The sequence below is a fragment of the Carcharhinus amblyrhynchos genome, chromosome 7, assembly GCF_965287045.1.
Source record: "Carcharhinus amblyrhynchos chromosome 7, sCarAmb.v2.hapA, whole genome shotgun sequence".
NCBI lineage: Eukaryota > Metazoa > Chordata > Chondrichthyes > Carcharhiniformes > Carcharhinidae > Carcharhinus > Carcharhinus amblyrhynchos.
Genome location: NC_137330.1, coordinates 115835045 through 115861017, shown reverse-complemented (window position 1 = coordinate 115861017; position 25973 = coordinate 115835045). Strand labels below are relative to the sequence as shown.

The 25973-nt window shown below is 44.1% G+C and overlaps 1 protein-coding gene across 4 annotated transcripts in view; it reads right to left on the bottom strand.

Annotated features, from left to right (window-relative positions):
- kif6 (kinesin family member 6) overlaps positions 1–25973 on the bottom strand; it is a 430254-nt gene that overhangs the window by 316449 nt on the left and 87832 nt on the right. For all 4 annotated transcript variants that reach the window (XM_080192988.1, XM_080192989.1, XM_080192991.1 and 1 more), the window contains exons 6-7: positions 19620–19749; positions 2703–2909 (exon numbers count right to left, since the gene is read on the bottom strand). In XM_080192988.1, the coding sequence (XP_080049114.1) occupies positions 2703–2909; positions 19620–19749 (337 nt within the window). The remainder of the gene's footprint in view (positions 1–2702; positions 2910–19619; positions 19750–25973) is intronic.

Here is a 25973-nt window from a genome sequence, read left to right as displayed (position 1 = left end):
GCACCGACCACAATCCCACCCAGGCCCTACCCTCATATCCCTACATATTTTACCTGCTAATCCCTCCAACCTAAGCATCTTAGGACACTAAGGGGCAATTTTAGCATGGCCAATCAACCTAACCGGCACATCTTTGGACTGTGGGAGGAAACTGGAGCAGCCAGAGGAAACCCACGCAGACACGAGGAGAATGTGCAAACTCCATACAGACAGTGGCCCGAACTGAGAATCAAACCCAGGTCCCTGGAGCTGTGAAGCAGCAATGCTAACCACTGTGCTACCATGCCGCCTTCAGCAGTCATGGGCAGTCGCTCTCTGATCTTCGGGTTAGCATTCTCCAAGGCAGCCTTCACGACACACAACAACAGAGTCATTGAGCAGAGACTGATAGCCAAGTTCCGCACACACGAGGACAGCCTCAACCGGGATCTTTCGTTCATGTCAGACTATCTGTAACCCCCATGACTTGCCTGGACTTGCAAAATCTCACTAACTGTCCTCTGGAGACAATACACATTTCTTTAATCTGTGCTTAATGGTCTCTCCACTCACATTGTCTGTACCTTTAAGGTTTGATTAGCTGTAAAGACCTGCATTCCAAGCAGTATTCTGTAAATTGCATTTGTGTCTTTATGTGCCCTGTTTATGAACAGATCTCCCACTCACCTGATGAAGGAGCAGCGCTCCGAAAGCTAGTGGCATTTGCTATCAAATAAACCTGTTGGACTTTAACCTGGTGTTGTGAGACTTCTTAGTGTACTATAATTAAGCCAGTTTTGGTTCCACCTTGCCAGGTTACCCTGGACCCCATCTGCTTTTCCCTTCTTTAGCAGTCTCCCATGTTGAGGTTGGCCTATTAGAGTATCAACTCCCTGATTAAGGATCCAATTGATGAGCCAATCAGGGAGTCTTTGCCTTGTACTTAACTGGAAGTGTCAGTTCCTCTGACACACCCTGGAGCTAGACTGCTAACTGCTAGCACTCGGTCTACTGCTGTTAGAGTTTGTAAATAAAGGGATTATGGTGAAAGAACTTCTGCCTCCGAAGACTTACTACAGAGATCTTGTCAAAAGCTTTGCTGAAATCCATATAACACACATCAACTCCATTACACTCATCTACACGCCTGATCATCACCTCGAAAAATCCTACCAAATTTGTTAGCCATGACCTCCCTCTGACAAAACTGTGCTAACTATCCCTGATCAAGACTTGTCTTTCCAAGTGGAGATAGATTCTCTCCTTCAGAACTTTCTCCAATAGTTTCCCTAGCACTGATGTAAGATTCGCTTGTTTCCAATTCCCTGGCTTACCTCTACCCTTCTTCTTGAAAAGTGGAACCATATCAGCGCTCCTCAATCCTGTGGCACTTCCCTAGTGGCCAGGGAGGAATTAAAAATTTGGGTCAGAGCCCTTCTAATTTCCTCCCTTGTCTCCCAAAGCACTCTGGGTTACAGCTCATCCAGCCCTGGGGATTTGTCCACTTTTAAACCCATGAATAGTTTGCCATTCCCTATGTCAAACTGCTCAAGAGCCTCACAGTCCCTCTTCTCAAATTCTGCACCTACATCCTCCTTCTCCCGAGTGAAGACAGATGTGACGTACTTGTTTAACACCTTACCATTGTCCTCCAGCTCCAACGCACAGGTTGCCCCCTTGGTTCCTAATGGGCCCTACTCTTTCCCTGGTTATCCTCTTCGCCTTAATATACCTAGAGAATATCTTGACATTCTCCCTAATTTTACCCACAAATGCGTTTTCATGCCCCATTCTTTGCTCTCCTAATTGCTTTCTGGAGTTCCCCCTGCATTCTCTACATTCCACTAAGGCCTCTGCTGATTTGCTCCCTTTGTACCCACCAAAGGCCTCTCTTTTCTTTCTTATTCGGTCCTGAATATTCCAAGATATCAAAGGTTCTCTGGGCTTGTTGCTCTGATGTTTCACCTGCCCTCTGAAATGGCCTAACACGCCAATTACAGATGGGCAGCAAACTTTTATCTATTTACTGTATTTATTTATTAGTCACAAGAAGGTTTATGTTAACAATGCAATGAAGTTACTGTGAAAATCCCCTACTTGCCATATTTTGGTTCCTATTCGGGTACACTGATGGGAGAATTTAGCATGGCCAATTCACTTAATCTGCACATCTTTGGACTGTGGGAAACCGGAGCACCTGGAGGAAACCCATGCAGACACAGGAAGAGCGTGCAGACTCCACACAGACAGTGATCCAAGCAGGGTCCCTGGTTCTGAGGCAGCATCCCATGAAAGAATGCCAGACTTAAATTCAAAGCCAGGAGACATTTTCTTCTTTCCTGGGAACTGCTTGAGGTCCCAGTAGTGGCCCCTCCTGTCTTCTGGTTGTCCTTGAGGGGCAGAGTATCACTCCTAATTAATTAAGGTTGCCCCAGTGTACTATCGCTGTGCAGCAGCTGGATTTCTGGTCAGTGCCAAACAACATTTGGCTTGGGGGAGATAGGCATGGGGCAAGTCATCCATCCCTGTAAAATCCACCCCAAGAAAATGACTTCTAGTCCTCAATCTCACTTGGTTTATAATCCATTTCATTTATTCATAATATTACATATTATATATAGTTCCAATGATGTTATTCATCTATAACATACCAGTCGACTGGTTAATGTAGAGAACAATTTCTATTTTTTTTTCATTTCTCTTGATGTGGTATCTAATTGTACCTGTTCCAGGAATGTCAGAGACAGGTTAATGTATTTAGCCTCGGTCAATAACTGTCCTCCGACTCCAGTCTTTGTGACACGTTCTGAGCCAGCCAGGTCCACCAGGTGTAATTTCGATCGGCGGATAGTGGCAGAGCCTGGCTCTCGACTAGAAACATGAATGGTGAAAATGCAGTGCGAACGAGTTGAGGCCTGGTTCATAGGAGTCTGACAAAAACAAAAACAGCAAATATTAGTTGTCACTCTCACTATTAGAGGGACCCTCATTCCTTTAAGGAAAAAAGGAATTTTAGCTTTGACATATATAAATAACATAAATAAATAAGAATTGCACCCTGGTAGAGGTAAACCAGGGAATTGCAAACAAGCAAGTCTTATATCATAGAATCATAGAATCATAAAATCATAGAATCATTGAACCCTACAGTGCAGAAAGAGGCCCTTTGGCCCATCGAGTCTGCATTGAACACAATCCCACCCAGGCCCTACTCCCATATCCCTACATGTTTTACCCCCTAATCCCTCTAACCTATGCATCCCTGGATACTTAGGGGCAATTTCTTAGCACGGCCAATCAACCTAACCCGCACATCTTTGTACCATCTATCAGCGCTAGACAAACTATTGGAGAAAGTTCTGAAGGACAGGATCTATCTCCTCTTGCTCTATCTACCCTGTTGTATATTGTGTCCATGCTCCAGGTTCTCCCTTCAGTTTCTTGTTTTCAATGACTAGTTGTTGATCATCTGTGTCATTTTCCAGACCAGAAAATTGCATCAATTCCAAATAAAATATCATATTAAATATTGCATAAGACATAGGAGCAGAATTAGGCCATTCAACCCATTGAGTCTACCCTGCCATTCAATCATGGCTGATATTTTTCTCATCCCCATTCTCCTGTCTTTTCCCCATAACCCCTGACCCCCTTATTAATCAAGAACGTTTCTATCTCTGTTTTAGTGACACTCAATGACCTGGCCTCCACAACCTTCTGCGGCAAAGATTCACCATCCTCTGGCTGAAGAAATTCCTTCTCATCCGTCACTCTCTTTCCCTTTCATCTGACAAAGTCCAAATGCCTGAAGATTGTCATGAGACAGTTCCCTCCACTGGATTTTGAACAGAAATGTGCAGCTGTGACATGGGATCACTACAGTTAGGTCATGGATGACCACACAGGAGCTTCTTTAAGTAAATGTCCTGCCACCTGCTCCACCTGTTCTCTGGTGTCTCGAATAAATCTGTCTGTAAACAAGGTAAGCAGCTACTTATCATGCATGCCTGGAAATGGCTCCAGAGTTCACTTGGTTCTTTTGACCCTGAGTCTGTGAAGAAAAATCCATCAGCGACACTACTTTCACTAGCAATCTTCTAATTATAGGACTAAGAGAGAAACACCTGCTGAATGGGATCACACACATTTCCAAATAATTCAGAAATCATAGAATCCCTACAGTGCAGAAGAGGCCATTCAGCCCATCGAGTCTGTACTGACTGCATCCCATCCAGGCCCTATTTCCATAACCCTGCACATTTACCTTGTTGATCCCCCGACACTAGTGTCAATTTAGCATGGCCAATTACCCTAACCCGCACATTTTTAGACTGTGGGAGGAAACCACAGCACCCAGAGGAGACCCACACAGACACAGGGAGGAAGTGCAAAATCCACACGGACAGTGACCCGAGGCCGGAATTGAACCTGGGTCCCTGACACTGTGCTAACCACTGTGTCACCGCGCTGCCCCAATTCAAATTATATAAAAGCTGAGGTCAAACCCAAGATGAGAGGCATTTTTAAAGTTCTGAATATCTGATCTGGGCTGCATAAAATAAATCATAGTCTCTGATCTACCAAAATTGAAACTTGTTATTAAGTAATACATATATTCTTGTACACAGCCATGTGCCTCAAAGGTTTTCCTCAGATTTTTGTTTCTTTCAAAGTAGAGCAGTTATATTAAAGATAATTCTTTTACGCTGCTACATCGGTAGGGATTCTAGTGGAATCCCCAGAACTATGGGCTAAATGATATGCTGGGGCCCCTTGGGTAGGTTCTGCACATGGAAATCAGTAGCCTTTCCCACCCTTGGATCAAGCCTGATAAGACATTAATTAGAGCTTGTTCATTTACAGTGTGGGTTTCAGTACATGATCCCATTCGATCAGTGTTGGATGACAGAACAGTTAACCGCCACAGTCATTGACCATGACCCGGAAAAAGGGTTCTCTGGCACAGAACCAAGCAAATTCAGGATCGCTTCAAACTCCACAGAATAATTTGCCATTGAGTCATTTCCGGGCTTCGAAGGTGAGTGCACTTTGTGTTCCGCTATCTCATAACCTTGGCACTGATCAGGGGTGATCAGAGGGTGGCAATCACTTCTAACTTGAAGTTAGCCAGTTATTTGCATGAAGGAGTTGTCTAGTTGTTTCCATCCAGAGATGCCTGCCCCATTGGAGCAGATGGAGAGGCAATGGAGAACAGTCAAACCAGCTCCTAGATTGAACAAGGACTTCATCAGAGCCTCCTTGACTCTGATCGACATGAGCAGCTGATGCCTGTCCCTGGTAAGAAGAGGAAAGTAAGCCAGGCAAATGCAGCCTGGGAGAAGGTGGTCAAGAAGGCCTGCAATATTGGGCCGGTCAGAATGAAATGGCACCAATGACAGAAAAGGCTCAATGACCTAATGAAGATGGCCAGAATGAGTAAGACCTCTGTATATGCCAGCATGCTACAAGACGTGCTCGTAAACGCAGGTTGGACCTCAAAGATAGCATGATTCAATAAGTACGCAGCTTTCCTCAAATGTCATTGTGCATTTAAAGTCTAGGTCCAATTGTAGGTTGGATGGTTGGCAGAATAAGCATACAATGCATAAGCATAGCATCCAGGCAGGCATGTACTTAGCTAATAATTAATCATGTTATAATATCTGAAAGTGTAATGAGTGCCCTCTTAAAAATCTTTTCAGCAGAAGCAAGACCACAATGCCTATCTCTCTCAGATGCTTTGCAGCCCTGAGAGATGGCCAGGAACTAAAACACAGCATTCAGCATAGAATTCAGAAACCGATAAAAAGCTGCTAACTCATGGGTCTTGCCTGCTGCAATTCCCATGGTGGATAGATGGGAAAATTCCGCCTGTGATTTCAAAATAGATAGTCTGTTCTTTCAAATCAGCACTTCCATCAGTAACAGAGAGACTCACTGCCAATATTTTGCTACTCTCATAATGTATTTTCAGTACAATCAGCTCACAAAACAAGGATTTTCACGTGTCAACTCAATTGGTGCCAGGACCATGACATATCATCAGTAAAAATGCTATTTCCATACAAATTTCCAATTTGGTGCTGGAAATGATTGAATATTTGAAACTGCAGATTTTTATGCAGCGTATCCGATGATGGCAAAGTCATTCAACTCAATTCTTTAAGAGAAAATGTTGAAAAGGCATAGCATCAACAATCAAGAAAACAGGATTGTATGCTGAGCATGACTCTGAAGTTCTGAAGAGTCATACCAGGAAATACGTCTTTCTTTTCTGAATCCTAATTATCATGCAGCGTCATTTTTTTTCAAATTTCCTGCTTATCTCTACAAAACGACACTATTAACAATTTGTATTTATTCAAGTAGAAAACGTCTCAGGTCATTTCACAAGGAAACAGAGTCACAGACTGAAATAGGGAGACTTTTCAGTCACAATGATAAAACACACTTCCTAAAATGTAACCGTTATTGCTTTTAAACCCAATTCAGGCAATTTGCAAAGTATGTCTAGCAACTGTCCATCATTCCTCTCGGGAAAAGTTTGAGTGTGTGATAGTCTGGTTTACAGAAACCTGTTGAATTTCAAGTCTACAAGGTGGAAACAAAGTTGGGTCAATTAAAATCAGCACCAGAACATTACATGGGTAAACAACTGTCTGAAAGTGGTTACTCTGCAACTTGACATTCCAGTCCCTACATTACATCACGTCATACAAAAAAACATCAAACAAAAGTTTGCGGCTCGGGCCACAGTATGGGCTGACCGTGGTTTAATATAGCAATTTGAAAAAAAAACAGCCAGACACAGGCAAAGATCTGACAAGATAACCAGAAAGCCTTCGGAACAGATGGGAGTCATTTTGTTAGCCTGGGAGACAAACAAAGACAAAATACTGCAGATGCTGGAAACTAGGAATATAAAAAGTGAATTCCAGAAATATTCAGCAGCTCAGGCTGCATCTGTGGAGAAAGAACCAGAGTTCATGATTCAGCCCAATGGCCTTTCATTGCAGCGGGAAGAAGTTAGTGATCAAACAATTTATACACAAGTGCAGAGCCAGGGGAAAAGGGCAGAGTGGGGTACAGTGGGGGTAAATAAACAAGGGCAGGGTTGAAATCGGGCTTTTTATCTTATTCATCCGTGGGACACGGGTGTTGATGGCTAGCCAGCATTTATTGCCCATCCCTCTTTGTCTGCGGGAGGGCAATTGAAAGTCAACCATATTGCTGTGCCTCTGGAGTCACACGTAGGCCAGACTCAGCAAGGACAGCAGATTTCCTTCCCTAAGATACATTAATGAACCAGAAGGGTTTTTCCAACAATCAACAATGGTTCCATACTCATCAGTAGATTCTTAACTCCAGATTTTTTTATTGAATTCGGATTCGAACTGGGGTCCCCAAACAGTAGCTGGAGTGCGGCATGATTATGTGCCAAAAGGGATGAGGGTGCAAAGTAAAATGGGGTGACAATGAGACAAGTAAATAATCAAAGGAGGTTCAGTAAGCCATAAATCTTGTAGAATCAGACAAATTTACAGCAAGGAAGGAAGCCATTCAACCCATCACTTACAGATTGGCCACCAAGTAGCCACCGGCCTAATCCCACTTTCCAGCCTTGGAGGTTGCAGCACTTCAAATGCATTTCCAAGTACCTTTAAATAGAGTCATACAGTCATAGAGGTTTTCAGCATGGAAACAGGCCTTTCAGCCCAACTTGTCCACGCCACCCTTTGTTTTAAACCCCTAAACTAATCCCAATTGTCCACATTTGTCCCATATCCCTCTATACCCATTTTACCGATGTAATTGTCTAAATGCTTTTTAAAAGCATTAAAATTATACCTGCCCCTTGCTGTGTGAAAAAATTGCCCCTCTGGACACTTTTGTATCTCTCCCCTCTCACCTTAAACCTATGCCCTCTAGTTTTAGACTCCCCTACCTTTGGGAAAAGATATTGACTATTGAACTGATCTGTGACCCTCATTATTTTACAGACCTCTGTAAGGTCACCCCTCAGCCTTCTACATGCCAGAGAAAAAAGTCCCAGTCTATCCAGCCTCTCCTTATAACTCACATCATCAATCCCGGTAGCATCCTAGTAAATCTTTTCTGCACTCTCTCTAATTTAATAATATCCTTTCAATAATAGGGTGGCAAGAACTGTACACAGTATTCCAAGTGTGGCCTTATCGATGTCTTGTAGAACTTCAACAACATGTCCCAACTCCTGTATTCAATGTTCTGGCTAATGAAACCAAGTATGCCGAATGCCTTCTTCACCGCTCTGTCCACTTGTGACTCCACTTTCAAGAAGCTATGAACATGAGCCCTTAGATCTCTTTGTTCTGTAACTCTCCCCAGTGCCCTACCATTAACTGAGTAAGTCTTGCTCTGGTTCAATTTACCAAAATGCATCACCTTGCATTTATCTAAATTGAACTCTATCTGCCATTCATCAGCCCACTGGCCCAATTAATCAAGATCCCGTTGCAATCCGAAATAACCTTCACTGTCCACTATGCCACCAATCTTGGTGTCATCTGCAAACTTACTAACCATACCTCCTATATTCTCATCCAAATTATTAATACAAATGACAAATAACAGTGGATCCAGCACTGATCCCTGAGGCTGGTCATAGGCCTCCAGTTTGAAAAACAGCCCTCTACAACCACGCTCTGGTTTCGTGTCAAGAAGCCAATTTTGTATCCATTTAGATACCTCGCCCTGGATCCTGTGAGATTTAACTTTATGCAGCAACCTACTGTACGGTCCCTTGTCAAAGGCCTTGCTAAAGTCCATGTAGACAATATCAACTGCACCACCCTCATCTACCTTCTTGGTTACCCCTTCAAAAAACTTAATCAAATTTGTGAGACATGATCTTCCACTCACAAAGCCATGTTGACTGTCCCTAATCAGTCCTTGTGTTTCTAAATTCCTGCAGATCCTATCTCTCAAAATACTTTTCAATAACTTATCCACCACAGATGTGAAGCTCACTGGCCTGTAGTTCCCAGGCTTTTCCCTGCAGCCCTTTTTAAACAAAGGGCTTTTGCCACCCATTTGCCACCCTCCAATCTTCAGGTATCTCACCGGTGACTATCGATGATTCAAATATCTCGGCTAGGGGACCTGCAATTTCTTCCCTAGACTCCCACAATGTCCTGGGATACACTTCATCGGGTCCTGGGGATTTATCTACCTTGATGCACTTTAAAACTTCCAGCACCTCTTTATCTGTAATATATACACTCCTTAAGACATCAGTATTTATTTCCCCAAGTTCTCTCTCCATTGCTCCATCATTAACAGTGATTCATTGAAGACAATTCCCTCTGCATTACTCCATCTCGAACAGTGATTCACCAAAGACAGTTCCCTCTGCATTGCTTAATCATTAAGAGCGATTCATTGAAGACAGTTCCCTCTGCATTGCTCCATCTCTAACAGTGATTCACTGAACGTAGTTTCTGTTGAGGATTTGTCTTTACGACTCTTTCAGGCAGTGAGTGCCTGATTCTCTCTGGGTGGAAAGATTTCCCCTAATGCCCTCTAATTCGGGCTGCTTTTGAGCTAGAAAGGTTGGGAATCAACATTAATCTTCCTCCAAAGAAAGCCCTCTGTAAGATTTTAAACTGCAACATCACTGGCAAAGGGAGCAACTGTGCAGACCAGACTTCCCAAGGCAGAATTTGTTTTCTTGCACCTGTATTGGTTTGGTCTACACCGTCTTCAGTGCAGGTAAGTGACTGCATGTGCACATGTGGGGGCCAGTGGCTGCACCTTCAATGCCCACCAAACGCTGAGACACTCCACTGGCCGGCGATATGACATGGCCTGCTTCACTTCTGAGTGGAAAGTGTTATATTGTTGTTCTGCGGCTCTGATTGGGCTCTCCAGCCCAGGACTTTTACTGATCCAGGGCAGCTGGAGCTGGGAGTTTACAGGCAGGAGCCTGAAGGATGCAGGTAAGCCCAAAATAAGGGGAGGGAGTTTATCACCAGAGCAACGTGCACTTCTCACTTTTAAAATTCATTTATGGGGTGTGGACATCGCTGGCTAGGCCAGCATTTGTTGAAAAGATGGTAGTGAGCTTCCTTCTTGAACTGCATAGTCCATGTCCAGTTAATAGTGGGAAATGCAGAAATGGCCAAGACACTAACTTAATGTTTTGCCCCAGTCTTCATGTGGAGGACACGAGTAATATCCCAGTAGTAACAGAACATGCAGAGGTTATAGAAAGGGAGGAATTTAGAACTATCATCATTGCTAGGGAAAAAGTACTGTGCAAACTATTGGAATTGAAAGCAGACAAGCCTTCAGGGCCTGATGGCCTACATCCTAGCATCTTAAAGGAAGTGGTGTTGGAGATAGTGGTTCCATTGGTTACAACATGCTTCAGTCGAAGTCAAGCTTGTAAAGTAGAACAGAGCAGCAGAGATCCTTGTATTGGGTGGAGTGGATCCCATTGATGCCTCCATTGAACAGTGAGTACAGTATGTTGAGCAATTAGAATATTTCTTCAAAGCAAGTGGAGTAGAGGAGGAGGGAGAGAAGTGGGCAATATTATTAAGTGGATGTGGGACACAAACCTATAAGTTGATCCACAGTCTAAACTCCCCAAACACACCCAAAGCAAGCTCATTTGCAGAGATCATGGATTTGGTAAAAGGGCACTACCACCTAAGCCCTCCGTGATTTTGCAACTAATTAAATTCAGTTCCGTGGGGAAGACCTGGGGGAGACCATTGCAACTTACGTAGCAAGGCTTAAAAAATTGCAGAACATTGTAACTTGAGAACAACACAAAATGACTAGTCCATGGAATAAATTTTGAGGCTATGCAGAGGAAGTTGCTGGCAGAAACTGAAATTAACTTTAAAAAAGCACTGGATATAGCATTAATGATGGAGAGCACTGAGAAAGGTTTCCAGGAATTTCAGAGCGTGCAGAATGGCATGATCCACCAGTTAGGGTGGGAAGCTGCAGGCAGCCGCGATGCCAAAAGTTAGGATACCAGTTCAAACTGAAAAACAAATATAGAAGCTGGTGGCGGTAGAAGATGTGGAGATGCCAGCGTTGGACTGGGGTAAAACATAAAGAAATCCCGCAACACCAGCTTAAAGTCCAAACAGGTTTATTTGTAGCAAAAGCATTATTTTTGCTACAAATAAACCTGTTTGGACTTTAAGCTGGTGTTGTGGGATTTCTTTCAGCAGTAGAAGATTCAGGAGAATGAATCAAATGCCTAGAATCATTACAGAGTGTTACAGGTGTGGGGGGAAACCCCTCCCCAGAAATTTGTAGACTGCTTTGTGTGCCTCAGGAAGGGTCTCTTAAGGCATAGATGTAAGAGTAAGAACAACCTACCTAGTAGTGGTAGAGTGAACAGCTCTGCATCAGTACATAATTTGGATGATTTTCCTGTGAGTGATTGGACAGCTGGTCCTCAAATAATGCAAAGGCAGGCAAGTAGCCTCCATCATGGTGATGCTATTAGTCAACGATAGACTATTGAGAATGAAAGTTAAGATGGGAGCCTCTGCTACTGTAGTAGACCTACAAATATCGACGAGAAGGGCTCCAACTGCTAAAATTAAAGAACACCTTTACCAGACTGGCAACTTACACGGGGAAGGTTAAGATTGTGGGTATAAGTGAAACCTCCATGAGCTATCAGCAACAATCTGCTCAACTTCCACTGATCATGGCGTTTGGGCATGAACCAAGTCTAATGGGCCGTGGCTCCAAGAAATTAAACTCAACCGGTTGGAAATTTTCAGAATTAAGGAAGGAGGCCTGCATGAAGTGATCCAGAAGTACCAGGACATTTGTCAAGATGAACTTGGAAAGATTAAAGACTTAAACACAAAAATTTACATCGATCCAGAAGCTACTCCAAAGTTTTCATAGCCATACTTGTGCCCTAGACTTTATTGAAGAAAGTCAAAACTGAATTAAAAAGGCTCGAAGAACTGGGTATCATACAGCTGGGCCAGTTTGCAGAATGGGCAATGCCCATAGTGCCTGTGGTGAAACCAGGTAAAACAATTCACAACTATAAATTGTCAGTAAACCAGCTGGATAATAATCCTATCCCAAAGATAGAGGATTCATATGCAAGACTGGCTGGAAGATAATCATATACAAAATAAGATATGAGCCATGCATATCAACAGTTGGAGTTGGATGATGCTGCCAGAGGCTACATTGACTATTAACACTCATAAAGGATTATATCAGTAAGCATGCTCCCCTTTCAGTTTCTCATCATCTTACAACATATTTCAAATAACCATAGAAAGATTATCACAGGACTTGCTGCACATTGAATATTTGGTTGATGTATGAAGAACACTCAGCTAATTTAGAAGAAGTACTGAGAAGCCCCTCATAATTTTACACATTTCAGTTAGGTCTCTCTTTAGCTTCCTAAAACAACCCTGGCCTATCCAATCTTTCAAAGAACAAAGAAAATTACAGCACAGGAACAGGCCCTTGAGCCTCCAAGCCTGCACTGACCATGCTGCCCAATTGAGCTGAAACCCCCTACCCCCCAACCTTCTGGGGACCATATCCTTAAAAGTCACTATCGTATCTGCTTCCACTACCTCCCCAGCAGCGAGCTCCAGGCACCCACCACCCTTTGTGTAAAAAAGCTGCCTCGTACATCTCCTTTAAACCATGCCCCTCGTACCTTAAACCTATGCCCCCTAGTAATTGACTCTTCCACCCCGGGAAAAAGCTTCTGACTATTCAGTCTGTCCATGCCTCTCATAATCTTGTAGACTTCTATCAGGAAATAACTAAAATTCATAACTCATAACTAAAATTTTCCAGTCTAGACACCATCCTTATAATCTCCTTGCTATCTTCTTAATCGCATCAATCATATAGTGTGGTAAATGGTAACAGCAGAGTCATTGCCAGCACCTGCTGACTCAAAAAATAAGAGGTTATAATCTAAAATTAATGAACTCAATGTTGATTCCAGAAGGTTGTACAATGAAAGGAATAAAAGAAAGAAGGTGCTGAACATAGGCAATGATTTTCATAAATTAACCATTCTCATATTGCTTCCGCAAGAACCCTGAAAATCCAAACTCAAAACGTGTGAGCAGATATTTCTGTTTTATTAGTCACTATTTAAACAATCAGCAGCATTTAGTTGGCAAGGATCATTATTTAAAATATTACTCAACCTTTGTTTTGACATTCTACTCATGTTTAATTTGATGTGGAGATGTCAGTGTTGGACTGGGGTGGGCACAGTAAGAAGTTTCACAACACAGGTTAAAGTCCAACAGGTTTATCTGGAATCACCAGCTTTCGGAGCGCTGCTCATTCATCCAGTGAGTCACCTAATCAGGACACTCACCTGAGGAAGGAGCAGTGCTTCAAAAGCTCATGATTCCAAATAAACCCATTGAACTTTAACCTGTTGCTGTGAGACTTCTTACTTGGTTTAATTTGGTAAATCTGGCAGCAGAAGTAAAAAAAACACTCATCTCTTTTTAAGCTATTTTGTTCTGCCTCATATTAAACTGCATTTTATGGTGGAGGTAGAGCCACCTGCGTGTTCTTTTGACAGGAATGTGCAGGACAAGTGCAGACCACTGTAATCCATCTGCCAACTTAGTCTCCAGGTGTTGTATATTGGAGGATTAATACAAAGAAGCACGGAGGGTTAAAAATAACGGAGCTCCATTTACAGGGTGTTGTTCACTGCAGGGCTGCTTCCTCACTCCGGTAGTTTCCCTGCGCTAGTGACTTGTGACGTCACTTCTGGTGAATACATGAATATATTAATACACGGTGCTTGGTGCAGCAACCACGAACCAGTATTAATACATTGCACTAGAAACTTCACATGACATTTTATATTTTGTCATCATTATTTTTCCCTAGCTCACCTGAAATTGATAGTACAATCAATCCCTATTGCCTCCCTTGACAGTCCATTTCATCCATTCACCCTCTTACACTATATGTGACTGTGCTGAAATATACTGATTATTATCTTGTCTTGTTCTCCTCCATTGTAAACATTCCTCGCAATGCAACCTCTTCACTTAGAAGTCAAATCACAGCTGCCAATTTAGTAAATTTTTATTACTTTCTCACAACTTACTAACTAGAAGTGTACACAACACCCCAGTTGAGGCACCACTGGTGGACTAAAGTACAGAATAATTTCCTGAAATTTGTGTTCTATTCCTGCAGCAATGGAGCCCAAGATTCCATTTCCTCTCTTCAGTGTATCAAACTATGTTGATTGCTACAGCAATCCATCCCTTAGCATCCACAAATCCCTACCCTTGGTTACATATGTAGAATAACTATTTAGCTTCTATTATAAGTTCATTGGATGGCACAGTGATTAGCACTGCCGCCTCACAGCTCCAGGGACTGGGGTTCAATTCCAGCCTTGGGTGATCGTCTGTGTGGAGTTTTCACATTCTCCCCTTGCCTGCATGGGTTTCCTCTGTGTACTCCGGATTCCTCCCACATTCTGAAGATGTGTGAGTTAGATGGATTGGCCATGTTAAATTGTCCCTTAATGTCAGGGGGATCAGCAGGGTAAACATGCGGGGTTACCGGGATAGGGTGGGATTGTTGTCAGTACTGGCTCGATGGATCAAATGACCTCCTTCTGCACTGTAGGGATTCTATAAGTCTGTGACTATTCTTTCTGAGTTAATCCCAATTGAGCATTTGATCAAATTGAATAACTTCTGACAATCAGCGTCACAGCTCTCCAGTCTTAACCAAATGCTCGTATATCTGATCGGCCTACTCCCTCCAATCCTGCATCATCTGCAAATTTGTCCTGCAGCCAGGTCATTTTTTTCAGTTACTCTGTGGGAACACTGAATGATTTTTCCACTCTTGTCGTGATTTCTCTAACCGAGGAGCTTAGATCCAAACTCACCACTTTAAAATGTAGGGCCTCAAACCTTTGCTGTAATGCCATTTTAGTTTCTGTTGCTATGCTAGGGGAGGTGCCATGAGGCAGATACACAGGTTTGGAAGTTTATATCTCTCCTACAAACCATCTTACAGGGAGAAAACCAAAAGATGAGTCACCCAAGGCCAATCTCAAGATTGTCACAGAGCAGTTTTGGCAAAAATCGGAGTGATGGCACACCTTTGTAGCGGGAGCATGCATGACACAGAGAAGTCAATGTAAAGTCAAGGAAAAACAAGAGTTTCTGAAATATGTATGTCTAGGTTTCAAAGCTATTGGGAGACAAACATGGATGTTATAAAATAGATTATCTCACCCAAAACCATCCCCTCTAAGGTAAGTGTCAACAAGAGGATCAGTCTTTCCAATATCAGGAGTTACATTATTGGGATTATGAATTAAGTAATAGGCACATTTAATCTCTTGCACTTAACCTGGATTTCTTCCTGAAACTGGTTACACATCTTTCTCAGCTTTAACCCCTTCAAAGTTAGCATCAATGGAGGCAGAGCTCTATTAATGGAATATTTGTTTAAGTTTGAAGTTTATTTATTTATTACTGTCATAAGTAGGCTTACATTAACACTGCAATGAAATTACTGTGAAAATCCCCTAGTTGCCACACTCCCGCACCTGTTCGGGTGCATTGAGGCAGAATTTAGCCCGGCCAATGCACCTTACCAGCACATCTTTCAGACTAGGGAAGGAAACCAGAGCACCCACAGGGAACCCATTTAGACACGGGGAGAAAGTGCAGAATCAACAAGGACAGTGATCTAAGCAGGGAATCGAACCCGCATCCCTGGTATTTTGAGGTAGCAGCACTAACCACTGTGCACTGGATAATAGACACCTTTAATCTCCTGCACTTATCTGGATTTCTTCTTGAAAATGGTTACACATCTTTCTCTACTTTAATCTGTTCAAATTTAGCACTAATAGAGGCAGAACTGGAATACACTGCACCACACAGTGAAAGCAGAGAGGATGAATAACTCTTACAATATTTTCTCATCTTTCCCTACACACCATACAAAGAAATTCAATACATGAGAGAGATCTACAGAGATACCCAGAGTTCTGTAATACATTTCGTACGAAGAATTTCATAGAAACCTGCCCTAACCCACATCGCCGCTGAACACAGCTGTCTCTTAACAGCAACACTGTCTGAGGTTTGGGAATAAATTACTCATCTGCTCTGTCATCAATGTTATAAACAAGAAACAAAATGTTGCAGATGCTGGTAGTAATCAAATCAAAAACAGAACCCACAAGGTCAGGCAGCATCTAAGGAGAGAAGTGACAAGCAGGTGTTTCAGTGTTGAAGCTTGGTCGGAATTAGAAGATATTACAAAAAAAATTTTAAAAATGTTGGACAAGATAACGTAGTGAAACACGCAACCACATATATGCGTAAAGCAATAGTGTGGCCTGTAAAGTGCTTCAAAGTAATATAAGATATTTAAATGGTAGAAGTGATGTTACTGTGAGACAACAGGAGGCATAATCACAGAAATTGTTCCAATATATTTGAGAACTAAAAAATGTTTAAAAAGATAAGGTTGTAGAATTAAGCAGAAATGAAGCAAAAAAAAATGTGTAAAGCAGAACTGGCTACCTCCTCACTCGAGCACCAATCCTTTCAGCCCCTGCCGCCTTCCCCCCCCCCCCCCCCCCACCACCCCTGCCCCCCACCACCCCACCCCCTTCAAGAAATGGTAGTCCAACCATCCCACACTGGCAGTGCTGGCTGAACTTACGGTATTAATTATTAATAGGTATGGATGTGATCGGCGCAACTTGTGGGCCGAAGGGCCTGTTTGTGCTGTAGTGTTCTATGTTCTAATACTTGACATCTGCCAAATGCCTAAGAGAAAGACAAAGATGCCATTCCCTAATTTTATATTGACAGGGACGCAGTAGAAGTTACTTATTCGAATGCATATTAAATGGATTTCTTTCAGTAAATCACAGACCTGTAGTGGGGTATTTCACATGTGCTCCAGTGGTTATACTTGACCCCCCACCTTTTAGTGCCAGAAATTTATGCTCCATAAATTAGTGCAAGTGAGATGTGTGGTGAGAGATGGCAAGAGAGCATCTGGGGCATTGATAAATAACAGGATCTTAACCACTGAAAATTAAGAATTGAGAAATAAACACAAAAGGAGGCAAATCAAGCACAGAATTAGAATTAAACGAGAAGCAAAGACTGGACTAGGAAAGTACCGAGAAAGGACAAAGTGGGGGGCGTGGGGGGGTGGGGGGGTTGGTCGGGGTGGAGTGTGGTTGGGATTCAGGTCCACACTTCCACTTGTTCCCTTTCTGGGTCAAAGCGGCCAACTGACTTTCCAAGAACTGACTACTCTTTATTAAAAAGACATACATCCAATCCCTCCCTAACAGCACTGTTGGTGTATCTACACTAAATGAACTGGAGGGGTTCAAGAATGCAGCTCAACACCACCTTCTCGAGGGCAGTTAGGGATGGACAATAAATGCTGGCCTAGCCAGTGAAGCCTACATGCCTTATAAGAATAAAACAAAATTACTGGCTCTAACTTTCAGCAGCCAGTTTAACTAGGAACTAAAATCCAGCAATTTCACAAAACATACGGGATGGTTGAGGGCAAGTTGCCATTTTCATGAGGCTAACAGGAATTAATGACAAACTATCCAGCAATCCATGTCAATTCACAACTCATAGGGTCTCTTTTCCTCATATTAATGGCAGTGAATGCCATTATATGTTCTGCTACTTTGACAGTTAATTGCAGGTTTTCAGATGTAGGGGACACCGATTTAAGGCAATTGGCAAAAACAATGAGGAAAATCTTTTATGCACAGCGCTACCTGAAAGTGTAGTGGAGGCAGATTCAGTCAAGGCCTTCAAAAAAGAACTGGATAATAATCTAAAGAGAAAAAAAATTGCAGGACTATGAGAAAAAGTATGGAACTCAATCATAGAATCCTTGCAGAGCAGAAGGAAGCCATTCGGCCCATCAAGTCTGCAACAACAACAATCCTACCCAGGCCCTATCCCCACATACTTATCTGCTAATCCCTCTAACCTAAACATCCCAGGACACTAGGGGGTAATTTAGCATGGCCAATCAACCTAACCCACACATTTTTGGAATGTGGGAGGAAACTGGAGCACTTGGAGAAAACGCAAGCAGAGACAGGGAGAATGTGCAGATTCCACACAGACAGTGACCCAAGCCAGGAATCAAACCGAGGTCCTTGGAGTTGTGAAGCAGCAGTGCTAACCACTGTCCTACCGTGCTGTCCTATGGTGAGTTACTCCTGCAGAGAGTCAACACAGACAGGCTGAACATTCTCGTCCTGTCCTGTTACTATTCTACCATATCCTATGTGAGTAATTTCAGATATGGTAAATGTCAGATAGTTAGAAAGATTTTGGAACCTGCAGGGATCCCAAAGCTTTTTAGCACAGAGGGTTTTCTTCACCTTACATTGGGTCTGTTGTAGACTATCTAAAAAACATTCTTCATCTGGCAGTTCCTGTGTTTCTCAGCCCAAAGAGAGAGAAGTCAGGATTGGGCTGGGGCCAACAAATTTTAGTGGGATTGTTCTCCCTGGAAAGACGGAGACTGCGGTGCGACCTGATAGACGTTTATGAAATTATGAGGGGTATAGATAGGGTTAACAGTGGGAAGCTTTTTCCCAGAGCATAAATGACAAGTACAAGGGGGCACAAGTTCAAGGTAAGGGGGGAAAAGTTCAGTGGAGGTGTGCAGGGTAAGTTTTTTCATACAGTGTTGGTGGGGACCTGGAAGGCACTGCCAAGTGAGGTGGCTGAGGCAGACACGTTAGTGATATTTAAGACTTATCTGGACAGACACATGAACAGGCGGGGAATAGACAGATACAGGCAGTTGGTCTCAATAGGATAACATGATTGGCCCAGGCTTGGAGGGCACAGGCTATTCCTGTGCTGTACTGATCTTTAACCAAAAGACAAAGCGCTGGAAAATCTCAGCAGGTCTAGCAGCATCTGTAAGGAGAGAAAAGAGATGATATTTTGAGTCCAGATGATTCTTTGTCAAAGTTTATTTATTGTACTGTTCTTTGAAATCAGAGGGAGCTCAGAGCCATACTTGCCAAGTGGTCAACTAATTGGAATTTGGTCTAATTGTATGACAATGGCTGCACTGTGATCAGTAGGCATAGTATGCTGGAGGTTGCTGTCCATTTATAGTTTTTCTAATTCTGACATTGGATTCACGCCTGAAATATCAATGTGTATGTTCTCTCTACAGAACTTGTCAAACTGTTGAGTGTTTCCAGCATTTCCCACTTTTACCGCAACAGCAAATCACTAAGGGATGCAAAGGAAATTATGAAAAGAAGGGGTTCTAGGAACAGGGGAACAGGAAGAGGAAGGTGATGATGGATTCATTTAGGTAGTCCCAGTTTGAAAGTTTCAAACATTACTTTCTCTGTCAAATATCCAGCCAGCTTTTTATGTTTTTTCCTCCTCTAACTATACTCTGAATAAAACAGTTAAGGCTACCTACTCATTTTCAATCTTCCAAAGCTCAACCTATGTCCCCATCCCATGGTTACAATGTTTGTGATTACATCAGAAGCATTATTGGGGTTTAATTTATTGAAACTGGGTTTTAAAAGTACCCACCTCAGCAATCATTCGGTTTGTATCTCCCAGGAAGAGTAAGTTGAGGGATTCTTCCTCATTGTTGGCCTGGTGAAGGGAGAGATTCCTCAGGTGAATGTGCTGGTCGGTATCTTCCATGATGGTCACCTTACTAATGGATGGAAACATATATGATCAAAAACAAAACAGTTTGTACACTTCAGGTTAGAAACTGAAAGTTGTACCCCAATGATTTGATTATTGATTATACCACTGTGGAACAACTTGAAGTCATTAAGCTACAATAAACTTACTATTTCCAGTTATTTTTAAATTGAAGGTTTACCAGGCTGATTCCGGGGATGGCGGGACTGATGTATGAGGAGAGATTGACTAGGTTAGGATTGTTTTCGCTGGAGTTCAGACAAATGAGGGGGGGGATCTTATAGAGATTTGCAACATTCTGACAGGACTAGACAGGGTAGATGCAGGGAGGATATTCCCGATGATGGGGGAGTGCAGAACCAATGTCCAAAGATGTGCGGGTTAGGTTGATTGGCCATGCTAAAATTGCCCCTTTGTGTCCTGGGGTGTGTAGATTAGAGGGATTAGCGGGTAAATGTGTAGGGATATGGGGATAGGGCCTGGGTGGGATTGTGGTCGATGCAGACTTGATGGGCCGAAGGGCCTGTTTCTGCACTGTAGGGTTCTATGTTAGAACATAAGAAATAGGAGCAGGAGTAGGCCATCTAGCCCTTCGAGCCTGCCCCGCCATTCAATAAGATCATGGCTGATGTGTCGTGGCTCAGTTCCACATTCCCGCCCTCTCCCCATAACCCTTAATCCCCTCTCTTATCAAAAACCCATCAACCCGCGTCTTAAAAATATTTAGCGAGGTAGCCTCCACCACTTCAACGGACAGAGAATTCCAGAGATTCACCACCCTTTGAGTGAGGAAGTTCCTCCTCAACTCCGTTCTAAACCGCCCCCCCTTTATCTTGAGGCTGTGCCCCCTAGTCCTGCTATCCTTTCTGAGCGGGAAGAGTCTCTCCACCTCTATCCTATCCATCCCATTCATCATCTTATACGTCTCAGTGAGATCTCCCCTCATTCTTCTAAACTCTAACAAGTACAAGCCTAGTTTATTCAGCCTCTCCTCATAGCTCAACCCCCTCAACTCCGGCATCAGCCTAGTAAACCTCCTCTGCGCTCCCTCCAAGGCCAAAATATCCTTGCGTAAGTACGGCGCCCAAAACTGCACACAGTACTCCAGCTGCGGCCTCACCAATGCCCTATACAGCCGCAGCAAGACCTCCCTACTTTTATATTCAATCCCCCTCGCTATGAAGGCCAGCATCCCATTCACCTTCCTGACCACCTGCTGCACCTGCAAGCTGGGTTTTTGCGACTCATGCACCAGGACCCCAAGGTCCCTCTGCACCGTCGCCTGCTGCAGTTTTTCTCCACGTAAGTAATAATCCTTCCTACCATTATTCCTACCAAAGTGGACCACCTCGCACTTGCCAACATTAAATTCCATTTGCCATTTCCTGGCCCATTCGCCCAGCCTATCTAGATCCTTCTGTAGACTCTCCATACCCTCCGCACAATTTGCCGTACCACCAAACTTGGTGTCATCAGCAAATTTCGACACTCTACACTCGGTTCCCTCCTCCAGATCATCTATGTAAATGGTAAATAGCTGAGGCCCCAGCACCGACCCCTGGGGCACTCCACTAGTCACCAACCGCCAATCTGAATAGCACCCATTGACCCCCACTCTCTGCCTCCTATTTGACAACCAATCCTCTATCCACGCTAACACCCTACCCCCAACTCCATGTCCCCTGACCTTCTGCAATAACCTCTTGTGAGGTACCTTGTCAAACGCCTTCTGAAAATCAAGAAAGACCACATCCACGGCTCTCCTCGATCCACCGCCCTAGACACATCCTCATAGAACTCCAGTAAATTTGTCAGACACGACTTCCCTTTAACGAAACCGTGCTGCATCTGCTCTATCAAGCAATTCCTCTCAAGATGCCTCGCTATTTCCTCCTTGATGACGGATTCTAACATTTTACCTACAACAGACATTAAACTAACCAGCCTATAATTCCCCGCCTTTTGCCTGGCACCCTTCTTAAACAATGGTGTAACATTAGCCGCTTTCCAATCTTCCGACACTTCCCCGGAATCCAGCGACGTCTGGAAAATAACCACCAAGGCATCCGCTATCACCTCCGCCATTTCTTTCAGAACCCTCGGATGCATTCCATCCGGTCCTGGCGACTTGTCCACAATCAGCCCCTCCAGTCTGTCGAGCGCCGCCTCTCTAGTAACAGTAATGTCATTAAGACCCTCCAGTCCTACCACCTTTCCATCTCTAACACCCAGCAAATTATTCACGTCCTCCTCCGTGAAGACAGAAACAAAAAAGTTATTCAGGACCTCAGCCATATCCCCATCCCCTACCACTAAGTCCCCCTTCTCATCCTCTAAGGGACCAACGTTCACCCTAGCCAGCCTCTTCCTTTTTATATATTTATAAAAACTCTTGCTATCCTTTTTTATATTAAGCGCTAGCCCAGCTTCATAGTTTCTCCTACCCTTCTTTATCAACTTCTTTGTCAATCTTTGTTGACATTTAAACCTCTCCCAATCCTCTTCTCGCCCACTACTCTTAGCTACTCTAAACGCCTCCGCTTTTAATTTAACACTTTCCTTCACCTCCTTCATTATCCACGGCTTATTACCTCTCCTCCTACTGTCCTTTTTGACCATCGGAATAAATTTCCGTTGAGCACCAAGAAAGATCTCCTTAAAGATCCTCCACTGCTCCTCAGCAGACCTACCTTCCAATGCGCTCCCCCAGTCCACATTCGCCAATTCTTCTCTCATCCTACCGTACTCCCCTCTGTTCAAACAAAGGACGCGTGTCCGGGAACCCACTTTCTCCTCCTCCATCTGCACCAGAAACTCCACCATACAATGATCACTCTCCCCAAGAGGATCCTTCACCGCAAGGTCAATAATTCTACCTGCCTCATTACATAACACCAGATCTAAGATCGCTCGCTCCCTCGTCGGCTCCAACACACACTGTTCCAGGAAACTATCCCGGCAGCATTCCAAGAACTCCTCCTCGAGCCCACCATGTCCAACATGGGTCGACCAATCTATATGTAGATTGAAATCCCCCATAACTACGGCTGTCCCATTCCTGCACGCCGCACTTATTTGCGCGTTAACAGCCCGCCCCACCTCCAGATCATTATTTGGGGGCCTATAGACGACACCCACCAGCGTCTTCCTCCTTTTGCTGTTCCTAATCTCTACCCACAACGATTTCGCTTTCTGCTCCTTGGCTCCAATATCATCCCTTGCTACCACCCTGATGCTATCCTTAATCAGCAGAGCTACGCACCCTCCTTTTCCCTCCCGCCTATCCTTCCTAAACACTTGATACCCCTGGACATTCAGCTCCCAGTCCCTGTCACCTTGCAGCCACGTCTCTGTAATGGCCACCAGGTCATATCCATTTGTGGTGATCTGCGCCACCAGCTCATTCACTTTATTCCGAATGCTTCATGCATTCAGATAAAGTGCCTTCATCCCAGCCTTCACCTGGACCCTATTTGCCGTAACGCCACCAACCATACTCACGCCCCCTACTCCCTCTATTATTGGGACATCCTCGTCCTCTTCCCTTACCTGTAACCTCTCCACAACTTTAGACCCCGTAATGTCACCTACCCTCGCACCCTCCCCCCCCTAATTAGTTTAAAGCCCTGTCTACAGTCCTCTTTACTCTATTCGCCAGCACTCTGGTCCCAGCACGGTTCAGACCAACCCCATCCCGCCCGAACAGGTCCCACCTACCCCAATACTGATGTCAATGCCCCATAAATTCAAACCCATTCCTCCCACACCAATCCCTGAGCCACCCATTCACTTCCTTAATCCTATCAACCCTACACCCGTCTGCACTCGGTTCAGGCAGTAGCCCAGAGATAACCACCTTGTCGGTTCTACTTTTTAATTCCATTCCCAGCTTCTCATACTCCCTCCCCAGATCCTCAGTTCGCATTTTGCCTACGTCGTTGGCACCCACATGTACCACAACGACCGGATATGCACCCTCCCACTCCAGGTTCCTCTGCAGCCCAGATGCGACATCCCGGACCCGAGCATCAGGCAGGCAACACACCCTTCTGTGCACTTTGTCATTGTGACAAAGGACAGTGTCAATACCCTTCACCCCACTATCCCCAATCACTACTACGTTCCTTTTCACCTTCTCCTTGCCTATGTTCTGCTGCATCACTGTACCGTGTGCAGTTTGCTCACCAACCTCACCTCCCTCGTCCTCGTCCAGACTGGAAGCAAGAACCTCAAACCTGTTATGCAGATTGAGAGGCTGAGGCCTCCACTCCCCACCCCCCTTCCTCCTCTCCCCACCCCCCTTCCTCCTCTCAGCAGCCCCCTCTTGTTCCTGACCCTCAGAGTTAGCCTGTCTAGGGGGGGTGGATGTCACTTGCACCCCATTGACAATGTCACCCTCCCTCCCCTTGATGAGCCTCAGCGTCTGTAGCTCAGAGGCCAGCTCATCCACCTTGAGCTGGAGCTCCTCCAGCAACCTGCACTTACTGCAGACGTGGTCACTGGGAAGGACCCTGGGGTCCACCAGTTCCCACATCATACAGAAACAACACATCACATGCCCCTCCATTATTCACTGTAGTAGTATTGAAAATTTCCACACGCACTTACCTGGCCCTTTTTCTCTCCAGCCCTTTTGATATTAAGCCCTAGTAGCTCACTCTGCTTCCCTCTCACTCCGCTGCCCGCTCCAACGCTGCCCGCTGTCTATACCAGGCCTCTTTTTAAACCTGGCGCTGATTTAAAGCTTGCTGGCCCACAACTCCGTTCTAACCACTCCCTCAGAATTCTTAAAGAGGTAAATACAAAAAGCCCACAAAAAATGCTTTTAAATGATTTAAACAGTTCTACAAGGAACAAAGTGCTTTAAACTTATTTAAACAGGTTTTTAACAGGTAAATTCTTATCTATGTTCTATGTTTCTAAGGAGACACAGTCTGAGGATTCAGGGTAGACCATTTAGGATGGAGGTGAGGAGACATTTCTTCACCCAAGGCATGGTGAGCCTGTGGAATTCATTTTGACATCAAGTAGTTGATGTCAAAACATTGAATTTATTCAAATGGTAGCTGGGTATAGCACTTGGGGTGAAAGGCATCAAAGGTTATGGGGAGAAAGCAGGATTAGGCTATTGAGTTGTATGACCAGCCATGATTATAATGAATGGCAAAGCCTATCTTCTATGTTTCTATGAATGGAAAAATCTCAGGAACTGGGAGGCTCCAAGAAACAAATTGAGCAATTCAACATTTTATTTTAATTTTCTAATGAGTTTACACTTTCTAGTTCTGTGTAGTTACAAGTATTACAATGTATTGTATATGCATGACAGTGAAGGAACATAAAACATAGAAAATAGGAGGAGGAGTAGCTATTCAGCCTTCTGAGCCTGCTCCGTCATTTACTATGATCATGACTGATCATCTGACTCAACAGCCTGATCCCCCATTCCTCTCGTATCCTTTGTTTCCCTTCACCCCAAGAGCTATATCCAACTGCTTCTTGAAAACATAAAGGGTAGATCTTCCCTCCCCCTCCATGGTGCACTACTTGCTGGTGGCAACAGGGGTTTCCCATGGCGAGGGTGGTGAAATTGGTGCAACCATAAGATCCCACCGGCATAATCACCAACAAGGTTTTGACGACAATGTTTTGGCCTCAGCTGCTTTCCATGGTAGTGAATTTCATATATTCACCACTCTCTGGGTGAAAAAAATGTCTCCTCAGCGCAGTCCTAAAAACTTTACCCCTTATTCTGGGTGACACAGTGGTTAGCACTGCTGCCTCACAGCGCCAGGGTCCTGGATTCGATTCCCATGTCACTGTCTGCACAGAGTCTGTACGTTTCCTCCGGGTGATCCAGTTTCCTCCCACAGTCCAAAAGATATGCAGTTTAGGTGCACTGGCCATGCTAAATTCTCCCTCATTGTAGCTGAACAGGTGCCAGAGTGTGGCAGCTAGGGGATTTTCACAGTAACTTCATTGCAGTGTTAATGTAAGCCTAGTTGTGGCACTGATAACTAAACTTTAAACTCAGACTATGACCCTGGTTCTGGACACTTCCAATATTGGGAACGTCCTTCCTGCGTCTAGCCCTGTGAGAATTTTATAGATTTCTACTAGATTCCCCCTCCCTCATTCTTCTGAACTCCAGCGAATATAATCCTAACCAGCTGAACTTATCCTCATACAGCAGTCCTGCCATTCCCAGAATCAACCTGTTAAACCTACGCC